Source organism: Pungitius pungitius, chromosome 10 (assembly GCF_949316345.1).
Source record: "Pungitius pungitius chromosome 10, fPunPun2.1, whole genome shotgun sequence".
Classification (NCBI taxonomy): Eukaryota; Metazoa; Chordata; class Actinopteri; order Perciformes; family Gasterosteidae; genus Pungitius; species Pungitius pungitius.
The window spans coordinates 20,253,219-20,279,823 of NC_084909.1; the positions used below are offsets into that span (position 1 = coordinate 20,253,219).

The 26,605-nt window shown below is 42.6% G+C and overlaps 2 protein-coding genes across 4 annotated transcripts in view; one reads left to right on the forward strand and one right to left on the reverse strand.

The window, feature by feature from the left end:
* The window catches only part of slc4a3 (solute carrier family 4 member 3), a 36,434-nt gene extending 14,252 nt beyond the window's left edge, over positions 1–22,182 (forward strand). The window contains exons 7-23 of the mRNA XM_037487737.2: positions 5,294–5,436; positions 6,269–6,449; positions 6,546–6,681; positions 9,052–9,235; positions 9,635–9,740; positions 10,115–10,299; positions 10,886–11,105; positions 11,522–11,740; positions 11,816–11,964; positions 12,043–12,237; positions 12,348–12,536; positions 12,856–12,945; positions 13,033–13,199; positions 13,281–13,534; positions 14,314–14,483; positions 16,479–16,652; positions 17,518–22,182. Coding sequence (XP_037343634.2) covers positions 5,294–5,436; positions 6,269–6,449; positions 6,546–6,681; positions 9,052–9,235; positions 9,635–9,740; positions 10,115–10,299; positions 10,886–11,105; positions 11,522–11,740; positions 11,816–11,964; positions 12,043–12,237; positions 12,348–12,536; positions 12,856–12,945; positions 13,033–13,199; positions 13,281–13,534; positions 14,314–14,483; positions 16,479–16,652; positions 17,518–17,595 — 2,840 coding nt within the window. The 3' untranslated portion in view covers positions 17,596–22,182. The remainder of the gene's footprint in view (positions 1–5,293; positions 5,437–6,268; positions 6,450–6,545; positions 6,682–9,051; positions 9,236–9,634; positions 9,741–10,114; positions 10,300–10,885; positions 11,106–11,521; positions 11,741–11,815; positions 11,965–12,042; positions 12,238–12,347; positions 12,537–12,855; positions 12,946–13,032; positions 13,200–13,280; positions 13,535–14,313; positions 14,484–16,478; positions 16,653–17,517) is intronic.
* Positions 22,183–22,415: 233 nt separating this feature from the next.
* Positions 22,416–25,410, reverse strand: LOC134132829 (receptor activity-modifying protein 1-like). Of its 3 annotated transcripts, none has more exons than XM_062565141.1 (4): positions 25,172–25,410; positions 24,542–24,587; positions 23,876–24,014; positions 22,416–23,373 (listed from the first exon to the last, which is right to left on the reverse strand). In XM_062565141.1, the coding sequence occupies exons 2-4, from the start codon at positions 24,585–24,587 to the stop codon at positions 23,130–23,132; spliced, it is 429 nt and encodes a 142-aa protein (XP_062421125.1). In that variant the 5' UTR covers positions 25,172–25,410; the 3' UTR covers positions 22,416–23,129. The 3 variants fall into 3 exon arrangements, with proteins under 3 accessions (XP_062421125.1, XP_062421124.1, XP_062421123.1); XM_062565140.1 differs by having other exon boundaries at positions 25,133–25,410; XM_062565139.1 differs by having other exon boundaries at positions 25,121–25,410.
* Positions 25,411–26,605: the final 1,195 nt, after the last annotated feature.

Here is a 26,605-nt window from a genome sequence, read left to right on the forward strand (position 1 = left end):
TACTCTACCAATACTAAATGGTTTTCTCGCAGTCATGACATGGCTGGGATTCTTCTGTTACCAGCCCAACAAATCATTACTGTGGACAAGTAAAGGCTTTGCAGCAGGGAAAGGATTGATTAGTTCCTCACTTTCAAATACAAGCTGAGATTTTTTATTCTATTTTATGTCAACAATATTGGAAGAGTGAAGGGATCTTTGTAATGGCTCTTTCAAACAGGGGTCAAACTGGAAAGCATGTTGTGAAATGTACTGCTATGGTGCTGCTGAAAAGTATTCTTATTGCAGCCTGTGGCTCCGGTGGGTCACATGAAGCCCACCCCACACACTGCTGGCCCCCAACGCACATTCTGAGTTACACAGACTACACTATCTACTCTACACTATTATGTCATATACTGTTTAATGATAAAGATAAAGTGTATACATCCACATGAATGAAACTATCATTCATGTGGATGTATACACTGAGTTATGATTAATAAAATAAAATACATCAAACTCTGCATTACCACTCATTTTAATGGGAGGCCCACTGCAGTGTATTGCTAGTCAGTTTTTTTGGGGGGGGAGACTAAGTCTACAGCAGCTTTTAGACTTTGCTTTAGTTTAGACCACGCTTTAAACCCTGGATCCTCATCCTTCTGGATTAGAAAGTATAAAATGCACCACATACGTCATGGGTCCAGGGTAGCCTCCCTCTCCCAGCGTACAGGCCATTAATTAACAAAGGATGCAGTCGATTCCCCTTCAGCAGCGACCCTGCCCGAGGCCGTTTCTGCTTCACCGGGGCAAAGTAGTCATTGACTGTTTAGGAAGCGGAATCCAGATGACCCACAATCACTGCAAACCAGCCACGGGATTCACAGGGAGTGGTGCTTCACATCGACCGACCACGTGCATCAACCGCCAATCAGCGGTAATCTTCAGCTGCACTCTGAGTTAAGGTTTGAGTCCCACTGAAGCTGAAGAAGCTGATTCATAACTTCATGATCACATCGCCATAGTTTAGTCTCTGCCGTCTCAAGGACATTCTTAACTGAGGCAACTCCCTCTTTTGTAAAGATGTCAGTTGGGGATAGGTTTAAAAAATGAACTTTGCATCTGTTGCAACTTTCTTGACTTGCAACATAGAATTATTCTTACTTCATGGCGCAATTCATTTGGATCGAAACATAATTTGTCCCTCAACTTAAACAGTTTTCCTCATTTTTTATATCTCAATCTGATATTTTCCACTAAGATTCAACCATTGTGTCCAGTGCAATGGTTCAGAGGCTGCCTTTATGCCTGTCAGGATGAGGTGACATGATGAAACCTTCTTCTTTCCTAATAACGCTTGTAGGCACCTTCAGGCACAGAGTGACATTCATACTCACACAATATTCATGAATGTCAAGCACATTTTACTGAGGGTCCTGTAAATCTCACACTGGGCCACCTGTTGTTGACAAGCCAGACCACAACGCCTCAGGGAAGCGTGGTTTCCATGGAGACGCAGGGGGGGGAAATGGTGCAGCTTGCTGTGATAATTGGCACCATGATGAGCGGATACTTATTCTATTCTTCTCATCCTTGAGGTTTCTGCATGTGTGCTTTTGGTGTATAGGTGTGCTTTTTCATTACAATGAGATATGGGTGCAAAAGGCCACCTTGACCCTCATGCACATCACATGGTTGGACAGGGATGGGGGCCCTATGGAAACGAAGGGCATAAACTCTTCTGCTCAGATCCATTTTATGTTGGATTTCCAAAAGCCACTGAGATCAATAGGCTAGGGACATCGTTAAAAAAGGGCGGCACTCCCTTCCAGCGGACAGGCCGCTCTCACAAAGTAGACCATCCCTTATCAATTCTCCCTATTGGAGCTGTAGAAAAGGTGAATGCTGCAACCATTGACACATTGTGAACGCAACCTGAGTTTGGAGCTCCAACTGCGTTGTGTTTGGATTTAATTCAAACAAAACGAAACGCGTGACATTGGGCTCTTTGGACTGAAGAGTGATTATTGTGACGGACGAACTGTAGAACTTTGTGGAGGTAGTTTCTTTTCAGAAGTTGGACTACTACCTGAATGCAAGCAATTCTTTTTTTGGCTGCCTAGGGCCAAAGTCTAATATTGGACCGGGTTTTGAAAGTTCTAGGTTATTTTGCACAACTAGGGCAATACAAAGGAGGTGGGCTAGTGTTTGCTGCAAAGACTCCGGCTCATCATAACAGTGGCCCAGGGCAGGCCCTGGATGATCAGTGTGTCCGCTCGGAGAGAGGAGGATAGGAGGAGGTACCGGCCGTCGAGATGACAGACTTTGGGGGACAAGAGAAGCAGGTGGATGGGACCTCTGATAACAACCGCGGCACCGACCACCATGGACCAGAACATCGCTGCAGTGTCCAGAAAGGCTTGGGCAGCCCAAAGTGGAACCAACACGAGCACCACAGCTCTTTGTGCAACGTGGAAGAAGACTTTGAGGAGTTTGTTTTGGATTTTGATGACTATGACTTGCTCGAGTCGATCCACACTCAGCTGGGGTCCTCACCGGAACATACGTGTAAGTTTTGTGTAGAGAGACAGCTGATCTCTTGTAGTGAGTCATTTCATTTCTGTCCCTCCAATGCAAAGCTTTAAGTGAGTTAGGCCAAGCTTTCCGATGGAGGCTGTTCTGATGCATTAGTTCCCCCGAGAAATTCCCATGAATGATTCTATTTTTAGACGAGCGATCACACATTGATAATAGCTCATTCAACACACAGAGCAGAGTTGCCCACAGTATTGAGCGAATTGACAGGGTGCTCCACTGTTGCTCTTTCCTGCTTTCCTATTGATCCACCCATTGGCTCCGGGGTGAACCACAGCTGGAGTGGAAAGACATTTCATTGACCAAAAATGGGTGGTTGCACTGCTGATTTTTTTATGTTGAACATGGCACATATAGCATATTGTTGTGTGATGAAAATCGGTCCCAACACATGCAAAGGGCAATAGGCCTGCAACACCTTACAGGGTTACAAATTGGCTGGAGTCCGATGTTATAACCAGGACCTGTATGTGGGCCCGACAGTTCCAGCACCCTTTGTAAAAAAATGTATTTAGATTTTAATTCAATGCAAATTAATAAAAAAAAATCGTGCTTATTTGAAAAGAGGCCGGGATGTGATTAGTCCAACTTCAGGGTGGACAGAGACATACGTTCACGACAGCACTTCCCTTCTGGCGATCTTTATTGAAGAGACGTTTTGAAACACTAATATAAAAATTGTCAGAACTGCCAAACATGAGAAAACACTGATTTGTGAAAGAGACGTTTGTCAGTGTCGTCACTTGATCCATACAGCCGGCCCGATGGGTACCAGGATGTGCAACTCTCAACAGAGATGACTCACTCAACAACTGCTTCAACATACTATTTAGTTATGGGCAGGTTCATAATCTGTACCGGCCGACCTGCAACAATCAATGAAAAACCAGAACAAACCTTTATGCGTTATAGTGGCACAATTATCAGACATGAGGACTGAGACAAAAAGCAGAGGAAGAGAGTTGTGTGTGTGAAGAATTACAGAGAAGGAACAGAAGCTGCAGGTGGACTATTGCACAAAATGTTTCACACAAAAGCTGCATATGTATTTTACATTTCTTGTTATATGTCAGATCTTTGTAATGCTGGACAAGTCTGATGGAGCTTCTGGGCCAAATCTGCTCTCTAGAACTATAGGTGCGTCGGGTTGGTTAGGCAGTTATAACTTTTGACTAACAAGTTGCTCTTGATAACTTGATGACAATTATGATCCCTTAAGGGATTAGTTTGATTTCTAAAATGCACATTGTTATCAAATTCAAAAGGATCGTTCAGATGACTGTGTGATAAAGAACATTTCTCATGTTTCTTTATCGTTGACGCGAGTGAGCATTAAAGAACATCCAAGTTTGTTCAAGTTACCAATGTCCTTCAACCGAGTTCCAGCCCACTGGAAAATTTATAATAATCAAAGGTCATGAATGTGCCACAAAGTTCTACACTTTTTACACAAATTGCCAAAAGTCTCTGCCTATAGTAGTCACTCCATTTTCATTTCTATAATGGTGTATGTATCCAAATCACTGTAAATTGGCTGCTGATTTAATGTGTTCAAAGCAGTTGATACAACCAGAAAGTGCAAAGACATTGAAACATTGTGTATCGATATGCTCTCGCTGCTGTAGATGAAGTGTATTTTAGTGTTTCAGGACTCACTTAAATGATGTCTTTTTCACCCTGACGCTTCGCCACCATTGGGTGAGTGAATCCGATGCAGCAGTTCGCACAAGGACAGATTTTAGAACTTTTCCCTTGCGAGACTACAAAAGGAAATACGGCTTAACTTCATCCTGATTTCCATTTCTCTGGACTTCCCTGGTTGGAGGCATGACGCAGCAGTATGAGAGGATTACTGCACACACAAACACACACACACACACACACCCTTCCCCTTCCACTATAGGCAGCTCAAAGAAAATTAAAGAAGACAGTGTTTATTTTGAGAGAAATTCTGTTCAACCCGTCTTAGTGGTCAACAGCAGATCCAGACTGAATGCAAATGCATTCCTCATCTGTTGCCTAGACGATGGAAAATCAGGCTAAACATTCATCCATGTTTTGAAAACGAGTGGGTAGAAAAGTCATTTGTAAATCGTGCAGAACTACTGGTTCTTTCCTTTCACCATTTCAAATGTGGGTCTTAAATATATCACCATTTAACTATGAAAAAAAAACACATTGTGCCTCAAAATAATGATTGGTAATCACAATTCTTCGACCATGAACTTTACCGCTCGATCAACACATTTCCACGCAGGCTTTCTTCATGTCTTTGTCCAAATGGTCTCACAAGCTTTCCACCCTCTTACATGGAAAAGAACAGCCAGGTCCTCTCACTGTACTCAAATATATCATCATCATCAGGCTCAATAAATCAAACAGGATTTGTGGCTGAAGGAAATTGAAAATGAAATGACTCTTTTTGAACTGAAAATGTCTCGAGGCAAAAGCAGCTCCTCTGTAACAGTTTCCCGTGGCTTACATTCTGTAGATCCTCCCTCAGCCATCTGTCACTGGAAACTAAAACACGTTCAAATTTCTGATTTTCCAGCCTTGAGCACATTTCCAGTCAGAAAACAGGTTGTGTGGGATTCACAGTTCCAGCTTTCAGACGCACGTCGTTGTGTTTCTTCCTAAACGAGTCCCCCGCAAAATCATTTTGACTTAGCAATGTTGACCTGTTACCGTGTGATTTCCCATGCTTGTGGCTGACCAGGTCACCGATTTGAAGACAACCCCGGGGTGAGACGCCACCTGGTGAAGAAGTCATCGCGGTGCCTGGTGACCCGATCCAACAGTTCCACACCCCTAAGCAGCCTGAAAAAGAAGAAGAGAGCCGCGGAGAAGAAAACCCACGAGGTTGGCAGCACCTTGTTTATCTCCAAATACATTAAGAAGCACAATAACAGCTGGATGAACACCTTTTAGCTTAATGTCACTTAATAAACTTGACCGATTGGAGGCAAATGCACAAGACCGACATTTTAGCAGGTTATTAAGGCATGAATATCATGTATTCCTCTGAAAACACATGTACTACCCATATTCACTGTCCTTGTAGCACTGGTTTGGTCTCCTCCAAATCCTGAGGGGAAATATTTCAGTCTTAAGGCTTTTTGAATTGAAAAGTTTATTCCAACTCAGCTTAGCTTTAGGTGGGTTTAGGTTTAGTTAAACCAGGCTCCTCCTGTTCTAAACATAAAAGCGTAACATAACAATTCTTAATTCATCAACATCGATCGATTCATGATATGAAAAATATCGGGACGCTATGGATGGTTCTTGGAGGTCAGTCTTAGTTTCAGCACATTCTTCATCATTGACCTGATGAGACTTGAGTGAAAACAGTAAAAAGGTCCCAAAAGTATTATATTGCATTGCTGTAAGAGAACTTTGCTAAGAAGAAACAATACGTTGAAATGTGACTCAAACCATTTGCTTATCCTCTCACTCCAAACCACTCTCACAGGGATCCAAACCACTTAGTTGCTGTGTCATCGAATTTGCTGTCTTTGCAATTATTTTCAGTTCAATGTCTTTTTTCTGTTGAAAACTCTCCAAAGTAGGAACAAGCAAACTGTGGCTGTGCTGGTCTTTTAAAAGAACATGTTTTCAAATGTGGAATCCTTTGTCTTCTTATTGAACCCTTACTGTAGAGCTTTAATTTACATCTCTACTACTTCACCTTCAGTTGTTTGTGGAGCTGAATGAGCTGATTGTGGACAAGGACCATGACATGCGTTGGAAGGAGCGGGCCCGCTGGATCAAGTTTGAGGAGGACGTGGAGGAGGAGACGGACCGCTGGGGCAAACCCCACGTGGCTTCTCTCTCCTTCCGCAGCTTGCTGGAGCTTCGGCGCACCATCACGCACGGTAAAGGCCTCCTGCCTTCAAGCGCCAGGGAGACGCCCACAGTGGTTGGTGGTGGTTTACCTGTTTCCATGTCCTGTGCCTTTCTTCCACATATAGGGGCCGTCCTTTTGGACCTGGAGCAGAACACTCTGCCCGGCATCGTCCATCTTGTGGTGGAGACGATGATCATTTCTGACCAGATCCGAGCTGAGGACAGACCCGGAGTTCTCCGGGCCCTGCTTCTCAAACACAGGTCAGCAACCTGCAACGCGAGCTTTAGCATTTAAAAGATATAGAATTGAATGCAGTGTTCCCAAAGTCTTTTAACAAATCTTTACTGTACCAGAGGCTGTCTTCATCAGGCAAGTTTCACTTTGTCTGGCTCCCATTGACTCAAACTCGTGCAAAACTAGTTTAATTTCACCATCTCAAAACGTAAATATCACACAATATATTCGCCTTTAACTATAAAAATACAATTCTTCAACGCAGGTTTTCTTAATTTCCTAATTTACACCTGCCTTTTTCATTTGGACTTTTTCAGTTGGTTGATGTTTGCCACAAAGGCCTGAATTCAAACAGGGTTTCTGTTTGGTGGTGTTTGTTACCATGGCATTCGATTCCATTTAATTAATGGAGTTGTTTCATCACCCACGTATGAACAAGAGTGCCCGTGTACGGCAGTGTGGACGCAGTTGTGTTGAGATTGTGAGCAGAGGTTGGAGGCATGGCAGCATGAAGAATGAAATCCAAACCCTCCTCATTAATCATTATGCTGCAGTGTAGGTCTTTACTGAAAGGCCAACTCGGGCATACTGAGCAGGGAATTTCCAAATTGTGACATTCAACACTTGGCTCTTCTCTGGTGTACTTCCCCGGGCTGCACACTTTAAGACTGTACTGTAGCTCGACCTTATGGTCAGGCACTGGAGGCATTAAAAGTCTAATTCTTTGTTGTGTAAGTTATCTTAGCTCTTAGGATTTGCTTTTGGAGTCAAGCTTGATTCCATATGAGCAAAAAAGCCTTTGGGCCCAGGATCAGAAAGTAAGAAGGGAGCATTTCGGGTGAATCTATTCTGAGGTTTTATTGTTTCTCGTCATCGCGGTCAGTTGGTTTATTTTCCCTTTGTGGGTCTTTGGTTCTTTGTGGTTTCTGCAGAATCAGTTTTTTTTTTTTTTGCAGCCAGTCCGCCAGCGTTGGTATCAAATTCAATGATGTTGTAAGATATGATTGGTGCTGATGTTTTCAAAACCTGTAATGTGTAGATTGGGTGAGATTGTGTTCATCATAGCACACCACAGCCTTTTTTTCAGGTGTCACGATCTCAACTAAGAGTTCAGCGACTTTTCATACTAGAAGAGCTACAACGTGTCCCGAGCCTCTTCAAAGTACACGCGTTGTCTTCATGCTAGCTGTATCATTTCAGGACATATGTCACTGATGTTAAAGGTACTGAGCCTGTAACTTAAGTGCTGCTCTGACCCTTTGTCTGGTAACACCATTAGTTTTAGGAAAATGCTAATTTTCAAAAAAGTTGGAGGACATTCCCTGGTTTTCTTTCCAGAGCTACCGACAGGTTGATATTGACTCAAATTCACAGACAAATGTCCCTTTGTCCTTATGTCTCTGTACACAGCTCTCATAAGCCACCGGTGCAGCGTTCTCTGTCTGCCGGCGTCTCTGTTAAGGCAGAATGGTACAGACGGGTTTGATGAGCAACATTCTTGCATGAGCAATGCTGTGATGTCATTTCAAACGTTTGGAATAGGCCTGTAGATTAGTGTAAATAATTAAACATACTATTATTGTTTTGATCCAAACTAACCGGCACGAGAGATGCAAAGAGAATTGAGATTATGTTCCCTTTGGAACATGAAGTCCCAGCATGCCCCTGGCTGCTCCCACAGGCTTCATGACGTGGAAAGAAACACACTGAAGTACTGCTGAAATCAGCTCATGGCTTACTCAGACCACTTAAAGATCCTCTGGAAACTTCTTCAGTACAATTCACTTTGGTGTCACACCTCGTTCCTTTGTCCAATCTGGGCGTCTTCTTATTGGACCATGTGGACCTAATGATGTGATGTCACTGATGGCCTGAGCCTGAAGCAGCGTTTAACCCTTGTTACTTTGGCTGGTTTGATACACTAAGAATTCACAAAGAAACCGAGAAACCTGTTACACACATTAGCTGTTTTATGAACCTTCTAATGTCAATTTCCCTTTTTTTACAAAGTCCTGTGTCAACCTCAGACTTCCTCATGAGAGCCTTCTGATGCGCTTCATTTGATGAATGGTTTGGATTTGGATCATGCGGTTAACTTTTGTATATTTCCGAGTTAAAACTAAACACACCTAATAACTTCTAGACAACCTTTTTCAGCTGAGTATACACCCAACATAGTATATTTGTGAATGTAATACGTTCTTAGCATCATCGCCAGATTAACATGTTATTATAATTAGGTTGCTCGAACAAACTGCTGCACTTTTAGCACGGCGACGTCACTAAAACTAAGACACCGACCCGGTGACCTTTACATCAGCGTGTTAACACTCTCACTATTTACACCTCCCCCGCCCCCCCCCTTGACTCTGTCTCCTCACTTGTTCCCTTCACAGCCACCCGAGTGATCTGAAACACCGTTTCCTGCGCCACCACTCATCCAGCAGTCTTCACGGCAGCTTCAATCTCAACAACGTCCAGGAAACCAGTCTGCCACTGGTGGCTGAAGAGCAGGAGGAGCACCAAGATGTCAAAGGGGGGGTGTACGACCCAAAACAAGACGTGTTCGTCAGCCTGTTTGTAAGCTTTCCTTCACCCCTCAACCCTGACATGTCAGCTATGTCTGACAGTGAACGAGCACAGCACGTACACTAGTACATAGCGTATTGTTCTTTGAAAGGAAGTCGTAGGTGGTGCTTGAAGTCAGGTGGAGCGAGAACCTCTGTGCCACATGTTCTTAGTCAGCTTACAGGTGCTTCTAGTTAAAGCGTCTTGATGCACTAGCTGTGAAAACACAATGTTCTCTGTGGTTGTTGGACAAAAATGTAAAACAGCCTATTAAAACCAGCAGAATATTATTTTGCACACATGCATTGCAGTTTCCACAATAAGTACACACTATTGGTCTTGTGCAATGTCATGGTGTCGCATCACGCGCAATAGTGTAATATATAATCAACGTTCTATTCCCTCTCCAAGAAAAACCTCCACCCGTTGCCCCCTGAGAGCCATCCGGCTGCGGCCAGATCGATGAAACTCCTCGCCAAGATTCCCAAAGACGCCGAAGCTGTCATTGTTTTAGTTGGTAAGCTCCGTGGGTTTCGACCAAGTAGATTAGTAATGTCTTCTTTTGTCGTTTTCAGAAACGACTTCTACTTGTTACAAGTTCCCCAGTGAATGGAAATGAAATAATTGAATTACATCAGTACAACACCATAATCTAAGTTTTAGTGTTACGCGGCTGTTGATTTAAAGTCGACTCTTCTGCAGCTTGCGCCCCATTAGGACCTCGAACCATCTTCCTGTAAAGCTGCAGAATGTTCTGTTTTTCTTGAACAGCACTAAAGAGGATGAGCACTAAAAATGATGTCAGTGCAGAGGAGATTCATGCTGACCCATTTCAGAACAAATCACTGATGTTCTTACCAAAGAGAGACTTGGTTTGTTATCGCCTGCCAGGCTCTGTGGACTTCCTGGAGCAGCCCGCCATGGCCTTTGTCCGGCTGAACGAGGCAGTCCTTCTGGAGTCCGTGCTCGAGGTCCCCGTCCCTGTCCGCTTTATTTTCGTCCTGCTTGGTCCAAGTCAGTCCAACTTGGACTATCATGAGATCGGACGCTCCTTCTCCACTCTCATGTCCGACAAGGTAAATGTAAAACCTGGAAGATGTGACCTTCCAATCAACCCTTTCTCCTTCATCTCTAGTGGCATTGGGAGCTCTTTCATTTTTAAATGTTTAATCCCTCCTACAATAAAACTGTGTCACCAATTAAAATACAGACATTTATTACAACAAACAGGCTACCATTGTACCAGCTTGAAACCAGACTTCTTGATCCCATGATGCCAAAAATCATGTCTATTAAATCAGGCTTTCCATCTGGAGCCCCAGCTTCAACGTTTTCTACCAGATTGAGACATCTTCTCACGTTCATCGTAGCAGGCGAATGAAGGCGTGTTCCTGGTTCCACATGGAGACATTGCTGCTGTAATATGGAGCACTGCAGTTTCCTAAAACATCAAAATCTGTGTTTCTGCTAATTGTTTATATATGACTCATGCAGATAAAATGTTTGTAGGAGGTAATGCTTTCACTATTAGAATAATGAGAGGAAAATGGAGTAAATCTGCTATTTATCCCCCTTAAAATGATGAATGAAACAACCATTTGGACAGCTTCCTGTAAAACAAAAATGATCCCGGTGATGACATGTAATTGTATGTTGTTGCAGAACTTCCATGAGGTGGCCTATTTTGCAGATGACAGACAGGACCTCCTGAATGGAATCAATGAATTCTTGGACTGTAGCATCGTCATCCCACCCTCGGATGTGGAGGGTAAAGACCTCCTGAAGACTGTGGCTGACTTCCAGAAGCAGATGCTGCGCAAGAGGAAGGAAAGAGAAGTCAAGAAGCATCACTCCTCGTGTGGAATGGAGCTCAACAACAAAGGTGCTCCATCGAAAGCCTCTTTTCCAAACTCAATGACTGGGTTAGCTGCTCTGTGACACAGATCCATCCCTAAAGTCAACTTCTTTTAAATGTTGTACAAACTACAAATCAAGAGAACTAAGAAACGGTCTTTGGGTAGTTGTAGTATATCCAAATTCTGCATGAATTAAAATATCTTATTTCGGACAATTACCCTCTGCATTAAGTGATGATGGCATAATGTTCTAACTCTTAGTGTCATGATTCATGTTTTAAAGCAATCATCTGCCTGTTCAGTATTGTACTGTAAGCATTAGATGTATAATTATGAATAATAACATAACTAGCTTTAGTTTTTGAGATATACTATAGATTCTAGACACAACATTCGGCAGGACAGTGTGTGCTTACTTATCGCCTTTGGAACAAACCTCTAGAGGTGATTGCAGAGGAGGAGGAGGAGGAGGGGGACCAGGAGGTGGACCCACTAAAGCGCTCAGGGGTCCCGTTCGGAGGCCTGATCCACGACATCCGCCGGCGTTACCCACTAAATGTCAGCGACCTGAAGGACGCCGTGGACATGCAGTGCATCGCTGCCGTGATCTTCATCTACTTTGCTGCACTGTCGCCCACGATTACCTTTGGAGGCCTGCTGGGTAAACTGAGACTACAGAGAAACCAAGAAACACTAAATCCACCATGTGCTCAAAGGGGTCTGTCTTCTCATACAGGAGAAAAAACACAGGGAATGATGGGAGTGACTGAGCTCATCGTGTCAACGGCAACTCTGGGAATTATATTCTCGCTTCTTGGAGGTCAGCCTCTCCTCATCATAGGCTTCTCAGGACCATTACTGGTTTTTGAAGAAGCCTACTACAAGGTGAGAAAAAACCCCCCACATAATTCCCATTTTGTTTTCCCTTGAACATGTGACTAATATGTGTGTCGTTGCACTCAGTTCTGTCAGGCCCAAAACATCGAGTACCTAACTGGCCGTGTGTGGATCGGTTTCTGGCTCATCTTCATTGTGCTGCTGATTGTGGCAGCGGAGGGAAGCTTCCTTGTTCGTTACATCTCACCGTTTACACAGGAGATTTTCGCTTTCCTCATCTCTCTTATCTTCATCTATGAGACTTTCTCCAAACTCTTCAAGGTACCAGACATCATACCACAAGTCGTATTACTTGATAGCATCTAAGAATCAGGTTGAATCCTTTTGTTTGTCACATGTGCAGAAGGCCAAACAAACTTCTTGTTTTGTAGGTCTTTAAGGAGCATCCTCTGCTGGCAACGTATCCCATTGATTTAACTGGGACTGGGAATCACGAGGTTGACGCCCCAATCTACAACCAGCCCAACACGGCTCTTCTGTCTCTGGTTCTCATGATAGGCACTTTCTTTGTTGCTTTCTTCCTCAGAAAGCTCCGAAACAGTCGTTTCTTGGGTGGCAAGGTAACAAACCTTAACCTAACTCTGCATGTCAGGCTTCTCAAGGGCCCTTAAAGACACGCCGCTGTGTCAATACACAATGTTTAAGGTGAACTACATACATCAGCTGATCTGCTACATGCAGCGTGCATTGGATCTGACAATACTACATTGTACCATCTAATTGGGCAGTTTGAGGAAAATAGTGAAGTTCTCACTTCATCACATCTCCATAAAAGGAATAAGAAAATGTGTTGAACAGATGCATCCCATGTGTGTGAGATCAGATGTGTGCTGGGTTTTGATTGGATTCGATTGATGTTGGGTTTGTCAATATCCTTAGGCCAGAAGAATCATTGGTGACTTTGGCATCCCCATCTCAATTTTAGTTTCAGTGTTGGTGGATTACTCCGTGTCTGACACTTACACACAGGTAACTTTCATTTTGTCACTTCAGCAACAGACAAAGTGCATCTTCAGTAGATTTCCAACAATTTTTTTCTCTGTTGCTTCCTTCTAGAAACTCAATGTGCCGTCGGGCTTCTCAGTCACCTCCCCGGATAAGAGGGGCTGGCTCATCAGTCCCTTTGGGGACAAGAAACCGTTCCCTACCTGGATGATGGGAGCATCCGTTGTACCTGCCATTCTTGTCTTCATTCTGATTTTCATGGAAACCCAGATCACTTCGTACGTACACTATGATCGTCCAGAGTAGGATCTGTAGAATTTTCTTCTTTCCTTTGTAAACTTCTCCCTCCGATCCACCAGCTTAATAGTCTCTAAGAAGGAGCGTCGCCTCGTCAAAGGCTCAGGCTTCCACCTGGACCTCCTTCTCATCGTCATTCTGGGGTCCATCTGTCCTCTTTTCGGCCTGCCGTGGCTCACCGCGGCCACAGTGCGCTCCGTCACTCACGTCAACGCCCTCACAGTCATGAGCAAAGCCACGGCGCCGGGCGAAAAGCCCGAGATCCAGGAGGTGAAGGAACAGAGAATGACGGGGCTTCTGGTGGCGGTTCTTGTCGGTGAGAGAAAAGGGAGGAGTGGGAGTGTGGGCCGCTCATTAGACACCGTGTATGTACCCTTTAGTTGTTGGATTGCTGCTCTCACATTTAGTATAATTATACATTTAAAACTTGTCAAGTTAATTATGAAAAACCAAGAAAATTGTCTTTCTCATTTAAAGTGAAGATAAAAACGAATCTGAACTACTGACCACTTGCAGAGGAATTATTTTCCTTTTATTTTTGGCTTTGATGTTTTTTTTGCACAGCATTATTACAGAACTGGAATATCCAGTTAATTATTTATTTATTTAACTCAAAGTAAAACGTAAGCTCTACGGATACAAAGCGCCGCTTGTACAGCCCCTGCATGCTGAGACTTTCACAAAGTACACTATGTTCCACCATTTGACAATCTGTTTACAAATTGTCCTCAAAATGGAACCGAAAAAAATACATTTTTCAAATGAAAATGTTAAGCTCAAAAGGCAGGCTGCTCAGCACTACGTCTCCAGCAGGATATCAGGTTTTAATGAAGGTAGCGTTCCAGATCCAGTTAGAGTTTAACACCATAATGACTCATCATAGTTGAGCCTTTGTTTGATTGAAATCTGTTTTTTTAAATGGATCTGGAATCAGACTTTTGGGAAAAGAGCTTCAACAAATGTGTTTTGAATGAGCCGCGCTGACGGCCTGTCCGTCATGACGCCTGCTCTCTTGTTGAATGAATAATTCTCTCCACCGCTGCAAATGATTTTTCTCGTCTGTTTTAAAGAGCTTAAGACTCTTGTCCCCGTCAGGTATGTCCATCGTGATGACAGACGTGCTCCGCCTCATCCCTCTGGCTGTGCTCTTTGGCATCTTCCTGTACATGGGGGTCACCTCCCTGACGGGCATCCAACTGTATGAACGCATCACCCTCATGGTCACGCCCGCCAAGCACCACCCTGACCACATATACGTAACCAAGGTAACCCACGCCGTACCAGTGTTGTCCAGCGCCCCGTCTCCTGCTGTTAGTGGTGATGTGGAGGTCGCCTTTGGTTTGGAGAGCTGCTTTGATAGAGAGACCTGATCATTCAGCATCCAGGTCTTTTACAGCCACGCTGCATCTGGGCTCCACCACATGCAGCAAATCTCTCATTCCTTTAACCAACAGAGAGTTACAGGCAGAGCAGGGGTTTCATCTACTTCCAACAAGCAATGGAGGAGGGAAAATGCTGCTGGATTTTTGACTCCAAACAGAGTTACCTCAACAGTAGATGATAAACACGGTTGGGTTTCTGGCTGCAATCGTCACACTGTCGGATTCAGCTTCTCCATCATCCGTCATTGTGTCGTTCATCACAAAGTTTTGTGTTTTTAGGACATTAACTGTTGAGACAATTCCAGGATGCACCTGAACACACCGCAGAGCTGCCCAGGGGCCCAAAGTGACACAGTCCTTCAACTACTGGTCTCAGAAAGACTTTTACCAACCAGGACGAGACTCAACGGCTTTACCAAAGACACAAAGACACACAAACCAACCACAGAGACAACACATACACCAAGCAACAGCACGATAAATGTTTCTACAAAGGGTTAGAAAGCAACTATAAAGAACACCAAAATGAGTACAAAGAGACACATGGTCCACAAAAAGACTCAATGTATATACAATGAGCACAAAGCAACTGCAGAGAGACAACATTACCCCAACTAGGGGCCCATAGTGCAGGTAATATTAGAGGGTATACTCACCGTTTAAATAACAGCAAAGTTTACTTCCTCTTGTAACCATTCCTTCTCTTTATGGAGGCAATTACAAGATTCTCAGATCTTCACAGGCTTCCAATAGAAGTGATTGTGGCAATATCTGCTGTCCCTGCTCTGTGGAAAAATGAATTTGAATGTTTATTGGAGGGTAATAGGACAATTGGTCATGAAATGCCTACGTTGTATTTCCACAGCCACAAATGTCCCTGTTGAGATGCAGTGGAGAGAGAAATAGAAATAGAAACACTAAAACTTTACCCATTTGGCTTGTCCCTCCCAATTTGCCTCGTATTAACTTCAGATGAACTTTTTTTACAGAACAAGAACAGTACATTTTGCCTGCCATCACTTTCATTAGTAGAACCTTCAGGCCGAGGCGATGAAGGGTAAAAATGCACAAAAAACCTCATGCAAACAAAGAGTAGACAACACTGACATAACAAATGGCAAATGAAACCAAAAAGAGAGAAAACCGCAATAGTGACTAAGCTTAATTAATAATAATAAAATGGCAGTTTGACAACATGTTGGCAAAAAAATTGCAGAAGCAGAGCAAGGTTTTTGGTGAAGGGGAAACACTTTGAACCTTTAAAGTTGAACAACTTCTTTTAGTTAATGGCTGTGATCTCACATATGTGTTCTGAATACTTCAAGCGTTGGTGTTTTACCTTTTTAAGTGTTACTTTACTTTATCAATCCCATAGAAATGTGACACACCTTAAGGTACTTTAGGTATAATATCACCAGATCTTGTTTTGTGCATTGACACTAAATTAATGACTAGATTCAATACCGAATAAATGCTGTGTTACAATTCCAAATGAAAAGGAACATTTGTCTGTTGTAATGAAAGTGTGCTCAGAAGTTCATGCTAATGATGACGCATGGCTCTCCCCCCACATCATTTTTACTCAACGTTAGTATTACCATCGAAATTATGGATTTTGATCTCGGTTTTTCTTTAAAACCAAATTGAGTGGAATTTGAAAAGCAGGAAATGTTTTTACAAGTTCTGGTCAACTTCCACATTTTAGCCAATTCTTTAAATGCCTGTTTGCCCACCAGATGGAGCCAAAGAGACGAGATGGTCTCTAGGCGAGGGGGTAGTTTGGGATGCGGCTTGGGGGCCCTCTGCATGTGTCCGTGGCTTCGCTCTGTGTACGTCTGCACGCTGCTCCTTTCATCCTCTCCCCGCGTGTCGCTTCAGGTGAAGACGTGGCGAATGAACATGTTCACCATCATCCAGCTGGCATGCATCGTGGCCCTGTGGGTGGTGAAGTCCACGGAAGCCTCCCTGGCGTTCCCCTTCGTCCTCATCATGACGGTGCCGCTTCGCCGCCTCATCCTCTCCAGGATCTTCGAGGAGCGCGAGCTGCAGGCGGTACGTTCGCCGCAGGAATGTCTTTGCCACCGTGATCGCAGGATACTTCTTTTACCAAAAATCCAATACATGGATGGTGGCGTGTTTTCTAAAATCTATTAAACAAACAAGGTTAAACAAAGAAACCACAAATTGTTTTCTCCTTTATTATCACAGACAGCTTTCTCCTGCAAATATTTTCAGATGAAATGCAAATACTTTATTTCGAACCACAAAAAGATTCCCAGTCTAACGTAAACCCGGGCTCCGTGTTTTCTTGGTTTCATTCCCTGGACCCATACATTTCAACACTGACAGATTAAAGCCTTTCGTTTCCAAAATGTTGACTTTTTTTTTGGTTCTTGACTTGACCACCATCCATGTTGTGTTCATCCAAAGGTCACAAGAACCCAATGCACAGTAGAATCAAACTCATTTTTGGTTCTTTGGTTTGTTCAAGCACATTTTGGGTATTTCTGAGTCACTCCTAGTTTCATTTAATTTGAACCAGGAAAAATAGGTGCATTGTTTTTTTAGGTTCAGTTCACTTCCTTTTCCAGGTGACCTTTGACAAACCGTTTGGTCAGAACCGGGCTCGTCGTCCACTTCTTTTTGTGCTAAGCTACGTTAGCCAGTTTCTGCTTTCAGCTTCATATTTTTGTCCTGCATCAATGTTTTCATTCTTAAGCTTTGCTAAGAAGAAATGTTCTAAAATGTTTAATTTCCAGCCATTTTGTCCTGAAGCAGCGCGGAGATCCGCCATTCACGTCGTTTCCGTCCAATTATTGAACACACAGACCAGTGTGTCCACATCCAAGTACCCTGATTTAAGCTTTTGAGCAAGCCATGAATACAAATCCTTGAAGATCATTCTTCTTTCTCACAGCTGGATTGTGACGAGGATTCTCCCAACTTCGATGAAGATGGCCGAGACGAGTACAACGAGATTCACATGCTTGTGTGAATATGAAATTGGGCAGGTGTGGGTTCCTCCGGCTCCGACCAATCAGATCAAGCCTCTCCAGAAACCTCAGTGTCTGCGTAGTGGTGACAGAAGCCAGAGGAGCAGCAGTAATGGTGTTTGTATCGTAAAATATACAAAAGCTACAGCTGGATGTTTGTCTCTTACCTTCTCCTTTCTATCTGTGGAACAGAGCAAATCTAGCAAAGAAATGTCATTTACATCAACACTTATGTAACTTTTCATCCTGTCTATCCCTTTAATTACTCTGCAGGTTATGGGAATAAGTGCAATGATGATGAACATGTAGGGCTAAAACAGACTGGATCACTTTAACTTGTTTTTGAGCAGAAAGGCTTGATTTGCTTTCATTTTCATTTTCATCCAGGCAGCGGATTTTCATCAAAATGCGTAACGATGATCTGAAACTGAATCTCTGTGAGCCCGTGTAGTTCAGCTGCCCCTTTGTCGCTTTGTACTCCTGCCCTTGCCTATAGGTTGCAACGATGTGCAAACAAGACGTTAAGTAGTCCTTTCCCTTTTTGTACAGACCTTCAGTAATGAGCACTTTCACTGGGCAAAAGTTCACTCTAGTCCTCCTCTCTAAATGTAGTCTTCCCTTGAAGCCAGACGCTCCAGAGACTGTGCAAGCCTCTCCAAGGGGTGTTTTATGCTCAACATACCGGTCCACTGACCCCTCCATGGTAACCTTGGATGTAAAAGTAAAGAACTAAAATGGTCTCAACCTTATTTTTCTACTCTGTAGTATCTATTTATTTTGTGACCTTTTGTACTCAAAGCCAGACTCCCGGTGATGTTTAGACTTCCAATAGCTCAAAATGCTATAAGAATTATTGTAACACTGTAAATAGAGGGGAGACCTTCATCCATTATTCTTTCCTCTTCTCAGTAATGTTTCCACTTGGCGGAGGCCGTGATGAATAATACAGTAAGAGACTCGGCAGCATACACACTGAGTTCAGGGTTGGCAGGACGTGTGAGTAATGCACAGCGCAGCCTGGAATCCCCATGAAAACCCACCTCCCATACAGTGAGCCCACTATAGAGCTCACATGACACTGCCACACAAGTCAAACCATTCTTCATGAGAGACTCAACACGTCGAGTGACGCTCTTATTTATGAAGAAGAGGAAGACGTTGATGTGATCTTGGCTTGAGGGCCTTGGAGTTAGACTCCACTCGCTTCAGATGTTTCATTCCAGAGCGTTTGATGTGTGGCGTATTAGGTGTTGAATGGGAAGCACAAGAAGGTTTCTGCACACTGTCACGATTTTCCGAGTTCAATATTTTGTGTATAAAAATGTGATTTTCTTACAGTATGCACGGCCCTTCTGGCTTCTGTCCCTGCACCTTTGACATTTCTGCTTTTTCACCTCTGCACTGTATCAGCTTCAATGGTAAATTCATTTTAGGTAGAATCAGGAAAAAGACAATGTGTGGCAGCTGAAGTTGTTTCTGTAAATACGTATTAAATATGGAAAACATGTTTTTACCTGATAATTATTCAAACTTTTGCATGTATACAATCGACTACTGAAAACTCTAAAGTGTCAGGGTCATCGGTGTAGTTTGGTTTTTGTACGCTAACCATTAGCTTAGATTAGCATCTCATTTGAGTTAACCATGTCCTACATTATGAGCCATACAAGAGTTCTGTCTCAGGGGAAACTGACCTTCGATCTGTAAATATGGCTTGCGAGCCTTTAGTTTGTCGCCTTGTGTGCACATGGAACGCTCCAGGCGAAAATATTGAGCTGAACAGGCTTTTTGTGTAATATAATGGAGAAAAAGAATGAAAGTCAAGAGAATAATGTGTATACTTCACCAATGTGGCATGGAATTATGCAGAAAACCAATCCTGCGTCGTTGAACTGACCCTCTGATGTGCAGCTGCAGGTTCATGACCCGCTAGGGGAGTCATTTCAAATACGCTCCATGGACCTTTACACCATGTGTCACATTTCAGAGTTTACAAAGACTAGAAGAGCAAACTGAGGGCAAAGAAGCTGATACGTATAACTCTGTTATATAAATCCATCACTCTTGGCCCCACTGAGGTTGAATGTAAATGTTTGGAATCCTGGATCTTCAGTCACATGAATATTGTGTGTCAGATTGAGCTTATTCCAACATATTCCAACAACAGCTATTGAATGCAGGAAGAAGACTTTGACAGTTGAGCACACACGAGATGCTACGTGCCAGATTTATCCAACCAAAAGAATCCCCCTAAATTAAACTCATCTAAGGTTATATTGCTTCTTTCTTTTGAATTGTTTGTCAAACAGTGACATGTAACCAGTCTCATACATGTTTTCATCAAGCTCCTTGACTAACTTAGCTTTCTACCATCTGCCACGTATTCAATTGTAATGGGGAAAATTATTTTTTTACCGGCAAATTTAAAATAACAATTTCTAAAACGATATTTGGTTTAAGCTTTTACATGCCTTCCAGACCCCGTGTTTCCATACTGTTAAGTATGGCAGAATACTAATACGTAGTTTGTAAAATGCTGTTTGTCCAAAATACAAGGATTCAGTCAAAATGCTGCAAAGGGGTCAAAGTTCAAGGTCCAACGGTCAAATGAACACAATGTACTAAAACAAAACTGAAAAAGGATGTGATTTGGAGGGCATTGTGTGTTTTAAACATCTTTCCCTGTTGCTACACGATAAAAAGCCCTGCCCCCCCCCCCCCCCCCCCAGAGCAGACAGTGGGATAGAAACTTTAAGGCCACTTTATTTAAAGGTAATAACCAAAACGTCATATATTTATTTTTCTTGTGGCGTATTTTTATTACATCTCACAAGATGTTATGACAAAGTAGTATGTCCTGATTAAATGCATACTGCATGCACCGGTGCATATTTTCTACAGCTAGATGCAGTATTTATATGAGATTGTAAAGATAAATGTGACTTTTTATTGAATGATGAACTGTAACTTCATTTCCAAATACCTTGAACAAAATGCAGAGGTCATGTGACCTCTGCAGCCCCGGTCAGCCCTCTTCACTCATCTCACAAGTCCTGCTCTGTGCTTTGCCTCTTTTATGCCCCTTTGATGTTGACTCCAGGACAATTTAACTGACCCGGAGTATCACCTGTTAAGAACATTTTAATTGTGACCGTAATAGCTGGACTTTTCTATTTCTTGTATTGGCGGCCCGATTGACACACTCAAGGCCTCAGGCCGCTCAAACTAGAGCACAGTTGTGTTATTGATTGACTGCCACATGTGACCTTTAGCACGGACGAATATTCACACAAACGGACTCGGACTTAGGTGGTATCTGCCATTTGAGTCCAGTTGAAATCACAAGCAAAAGCTATTTGGTGAGCTTTTAGACGAGTCCTTTTGCAGAGTCTTTGTCCTTTGATGTCTGACGATACCAAACTGCTCCAAACGTCCACGTGCTCTTGTTGTGGCAGGAACCCCTGACCCCACCAGGGAGCTATTCTTAGCCAAACATCCCCTCGTTGTTTGCACAAGAGGAAAAAGGGGAATTGTGGGTATAGATAACAAGAAGCGTGGTGCTGCCACTCTCTCGCGTCTCGGTGCTACATGTTAAAATGAAAAGAAAAACAGCTCAAGAAGTTCTGCCGTGCGCGTGCACCACCGGGGTCGCAGGGCAGACCACCCACCCAAATCTAACACCTGGCCCCTCATATTTTTCTTTGGTTCAACTAAAGGCGTCTGGCAATCTGTTCTAGCGTGTTAGGTTCATCATTTAGGTATAAATCTAATATCTGTGCAGCTTGTTCACAGTGACATGCGAGCACTGAATTACAGTTCAGAATGTCTTTGGGCTGCTGCAGAAATGCTATTCATGTTTCTTTAATTTCACTTTAGAAGGTTTAATTTCACTGTTGTGACATGTTTGTTCATTTAAAGTTCATGTAAAGCCATATTCAATAAAAAGCTGCAGGAAGTGACTTTGGAGAGCAACATGGCCATTCCATTGGTCTGTTGGAGTTTGTTTGATGCCTCGTTGGTTACTTCATGGATCAAAATCAGTTTTACATTTTCAGTGAGATTGATGCTAGGATGGATTTCCAGTTTTCTGAAAGGTGATTATAGCTGATATTAAGCATTGGTACGTGGAGTTCTGCATTGTTTTGATGAAGAAAATAACTCTTGATGTAGGAGGAGCAGATGTAAAATACAGTATGTTTGCATTTGTAACACAGGATGAAACCTAGTATGTGTGGCTACTTAAATACATGGTCCATCTCTCTATAATGAGGTGTTCAATCAACTGTAAAACATTATTTTTTGTCTTGAATAAAAGTTTATTGTGGTTCAAATGAAAAGAGCTCTTCATATTTTATGGTCAGTATAAAAAAAAGATATCTGCAATAGAGATTACTCAAGCATGAAGTTGGTGTCAAACAGTGCAGTCAAGCGTTACGGTTTTATTTTCCTCTACTCGCTGAAGGGGCCACACGGACTTCAACATACATGAGAGAATAATGAGTTACAGAGAGTTCAGACATTCACAGCCAAGTGTACGTTGTACCCACAGTTCTATTTGCAGTGTCTATGACTGACGGTGATCTATTAGCACAAATGGAAAAGCTTTCATAACTGTTTTCATCTATAATCACCAGAAACCATAAGAAAGACATTTTAAACCATTTTAAAAAAAAGAAAGAAAACACTTCAGTTTGAAAGATGGAATCCAAACTACATCACATTCTCACTTCCAACTCGTCCCGAGCAAAGGTTTGATCACAACCTTAATGTGTCATTGAGCAGGTTAGGAGATGGACTGAAATAAACCAACTTGGTTAAATTTAGGAATAAATCCTAGTTTAAACAATGTTTGTCATTGTAGTTTGTGGCATTACTTTAGAACGCTGCAGAGTCTGTGACCTCGCAGCAGAGGCTACAAGCTACTGGTGTGTGTGTGTGTGTGTGTGTGTGTGTGTGTGTGTTCTCTCAACTGAACGGAGAGGCAGACGTCGGAGAAGTCTTGATGCATATGTCCTACATTCAGGCGCTGACTTTGTTGCATTACTTGTGTGTGAGTCATACTATAAAGAACTATATAATTCAGAGGATGGGAAGCAGACCTCAGAGCAGCAACTTGACTTCAACTCTGCTGCCACTCGCAAGTAATAGTTAATAAAAGTCCTGTTTGATGATTTTACACCAGTGTCAAGTAATATTTTTCTAACACACACTTAAGACAAAAGTCAGAAAAAAAAGAAAGAATAAAATGATTTGTATTTTTCACATCAAACATACAGTCATTGTACATTCCTGTAAAACAAAGTAGGAAGTGTCACTTCTCCTCAACCAATACACATACATGACATCCATCAATCAATCAATCTACAACTTTTGATGTAAAGGTGTATTTCGACCCCATCCTCCCAGTGCTCTTCATGTTGCACCATGTGAATTCCTTTTGAACTCCTTTCCTTATTACTACAGCCAGTAGAGGCAACCCTGCCCATGCAGTGATATAAATATAAAATACTGTTGGTTCCGTTCTCAGGTCAGAACATCAGAGAGGTGGAGTGCTGGAGGTAGTGAGATTAGCACAGAGAACTGGTAGGAGGAGTGTGGCAATGATAACAGGTCCAATCAACAGAACGAGAGTGTTGAGCGGGGGGTCTTGGACCTGTCCACACAGTCTGAAGTAAGTCTTATGAACCTCATAGAAGACCGTGTCCTTCAGAAATCCGTGACCATTACACCAAAACACAATTGCCAGGTTGTCCACACACCTCATCAGTTTGTTGTAGACGCTGCAAAGAAGGACAGCAGAGCACACTTCAGACGGGAATAAAATAGAAAGTATTTCCAGCCATAGTTCCTGAATTGAGTGAAAAAAGTTGCTAATATGATTTGAAGTTAATCTGCTGGCCAAGTACTTTAATATTCAAACTCAATATTTTAATATAACGCAAAGTGAGCCAAAAACATCTTACAGCTGGAGGCCTGATCAACAAGCCGGGTTCCTTGTGTTGACGCTAAAGCACCATTTGAGCTGTATTGGAGCTCGGCCTCCAACAGCATTAAAAGTAAGATACTGATTATTAAAGTCAAACGAAAGTCTCCACAAACAGCTGCTGGCTGGAAACTAGTCTCGCACTTAGTCATTAAAAGTGGAGTAATTAGATAGAAATTTGACCAGCGTCAAAATGTAGCCAAGAAACAGGAAAGTAACTGACTTTCCCATTAGGAAAAATAATTATATTGTATAATGTGAGTGTAAAAGAAACAAAAATATATGCAAATGAAATGTACCCTTTTTCAGCAGGCCACGGGCAATGGTCCCCATAGCCACTGGTCTCCATGCTCTTGTTAAAGTCTGACAAGCATCGGTCAACTCCGTAGTGAAACATGTGCTGGTCACATGGTGGAACCACAAATTTTGCAGCTATTCCTGCAAAAAAAGAGACACTTACATGATAGAGAATTACGCTTTCTGTACGGAGCTAAAGTCGATTGGATAACATGAGACAGAATGTATGAGCGCCTGTCAGCCTGCAAAAAGATGTCATTCAGTTGAAAAAGTGCAGACATTCTTATGGAGCCAAATCCAGGTCAAAAGTCTTCATCATTTGAAGAACAAATGTCAACTTGAAAGTTTTGGTCTTTAAACACAACAATGTATTCACAAATAAGTATAGGTGTACAAAACGTATGGGATGAATATATAAATTCAACCCAAAAATAATCAAATGAGAGCACTCTGAGCATCATGGAATAGACTGGTTTATTAAGGCAGTAAATTGTTTGATGGAATACAGTCACGAAGACGATGTGGAGTCGCTAAAGAGAAAGTTTTCAAGTTGAAAAGAGAGCCTTTGATGATTATCATACCCAAACCCACCTGGTGGTTTCTCTTTTTAATATAATGGTGTTCTGCTAGCAAGCTCCATCTCTGGGTATTTAGGAATTATTGCTTACCTGTCCATATGAAGATGAGTACCAACAAGGAAGCAGTCGACACCATCTATTCAAAGATGAAGATCAACGTGTTTATATGCATTTAATAATAGAACTATTATAAAATATAAGTTGCTTAATGTGCGAGAACAAAGACACACTTTCCTCCACCTCCCCCCCCCCACCTGATTGATAAGAAAGTGCTTTGATTAAATGAACATTTTACCACCGTAGTTACCACACGTGATTTAAAACATAATAAACGTCACATTTTGAACAGAAATAAAACAAAATCAAGTATAAACCCTCTACAAAACAGACGTTGATTGCAGTAGTAGATTTTATGTGTGTGCTTGTGTGAAGGAAATGACCTCTAAATCCTGTAAGTTTTACCAAATTTGTATAATAATCCCACACGTCCACATGGAAAAATAAAGGCAAATAGAAAAATATTAATTTGATATATTTCCTCTCTTATATATCATTTTCTTCAGTAAATCGAAGGTATCAGGGATTGAAGGAATTAAAAAAAACAAATATGTTTAAATTCCCAAATGTCCCAAAAGATGAGAAAGATCAAAATGCTTTAGAAGCACATACCCCAGACGTTACTTTGCTGTTGGATCCCTGGTAGAAAGGATGGATCAGAACCTGTTTGCAGCCAGCTAACAGACGCACAACTGGTCACAAAAAGCCTTTGCGGTATCTGCTCCGGTTTCATCTGGTCCGCTTTTCTTATCGGTGAAACTAATGGACAGCTTGCTTCCTTTCCCAGACTGAGCGCTCTGTTCCCATGCTACCCAAAGACACGTTCCTTATTAAGCCTCCCCAGAGACACTTAGAGGCCTTACTGTCAACAATCCTGCATGGCAGCATCTCAGGGAGACATTTAATGTCAATGTTTATGTTTCAAGTGTAGTCTCGTTCCTATTTAAGGTCAAAGGGATGGGCACGGCCATCAGGGGGTGGACGCTATTATGCGACTTCAGCATGCGGCCAGCAAAACATGTGGGAATACCTTGAACAAGTTGGCCTGGCTGGTTATTGCCGGGCTCAGAATGAGACACCAGAAGTCAAACGTTCACAACCCGAGGACAGTTGACAGTTTCCATCTCAGCAGAGCCTCCTGTCTGTGGACGGTGGGAGGCAGCCAAGGCTCCTGGATGGAACACGCAGACCTCTGGCTGTTCCATCCACCGTCAGCACTTTCACTGCTGGTTAGATAAATCTCACATGTGGACACCACGTCCTCAGCGCCTCTCTTAACCTTGAGTTTGCGTAAATCCTGATCTCAATTGAGTGAGAATCCACTCAGCCGTGCAGAACGCAGCTGAAACACAACAGGGAACAAACCCTTTTCATTTTTTCTAATTACACAGAACATGTTTTTCATTGGGTTTTACAGTTTAATGAACAAAGAGAACCCCCTTTCTTGTACTTTTTTCATAGTTCCTCATAACCTCATGTTTCTGTTGTTGGCATCAGAGACCTCAGAGGAATATGTAGGCTTCCTTTTCAGTCCTCTCCTTTGAATTACACCCATGATTGAGGGTGAGTGACAGACTGTGGAAAATGTGACCACCTTTCTTCGGTATTCCATTGGTCTCGCCTAAATGAGTCTTTGAAAGATGGATCTTTCAGGAGCCCAGTTAAAATGTCTCTCATCACTACGCCATCAGGTTGTTCCGCTTAAGTGCAAGACGAAAGGTTTCAACGTTGTTGAGCCACCCCCCCCCTCATTTGGAGTTGCTAAGCGATGGGTACACATAGTACAATCATAATGTCTTTGTGAATGGAGAAATGCTGAGGAGTGGTCGGAGTAGGAAAATGTTTTCTTAAATTTAAGGTCTAAATGCTCTGTAAATGCTGTTTGCACAGTGTCTCTCTTTTACTCTCATGGAAAACATTTAGTCAGGCAGCAACAATGAGCGAAGAACAAATAGGCCACGTACTGCAACTGGTTATGTGCCTTGGACATTTTGGGAGAAACATCAGACCTTGTTTTGGTGTGCAAAAACGACTTGAAGGCTGAAAGAGACGAGATGAGAGGTATTCTGGAAAGAAATCTGATAAACAAAGAACCCA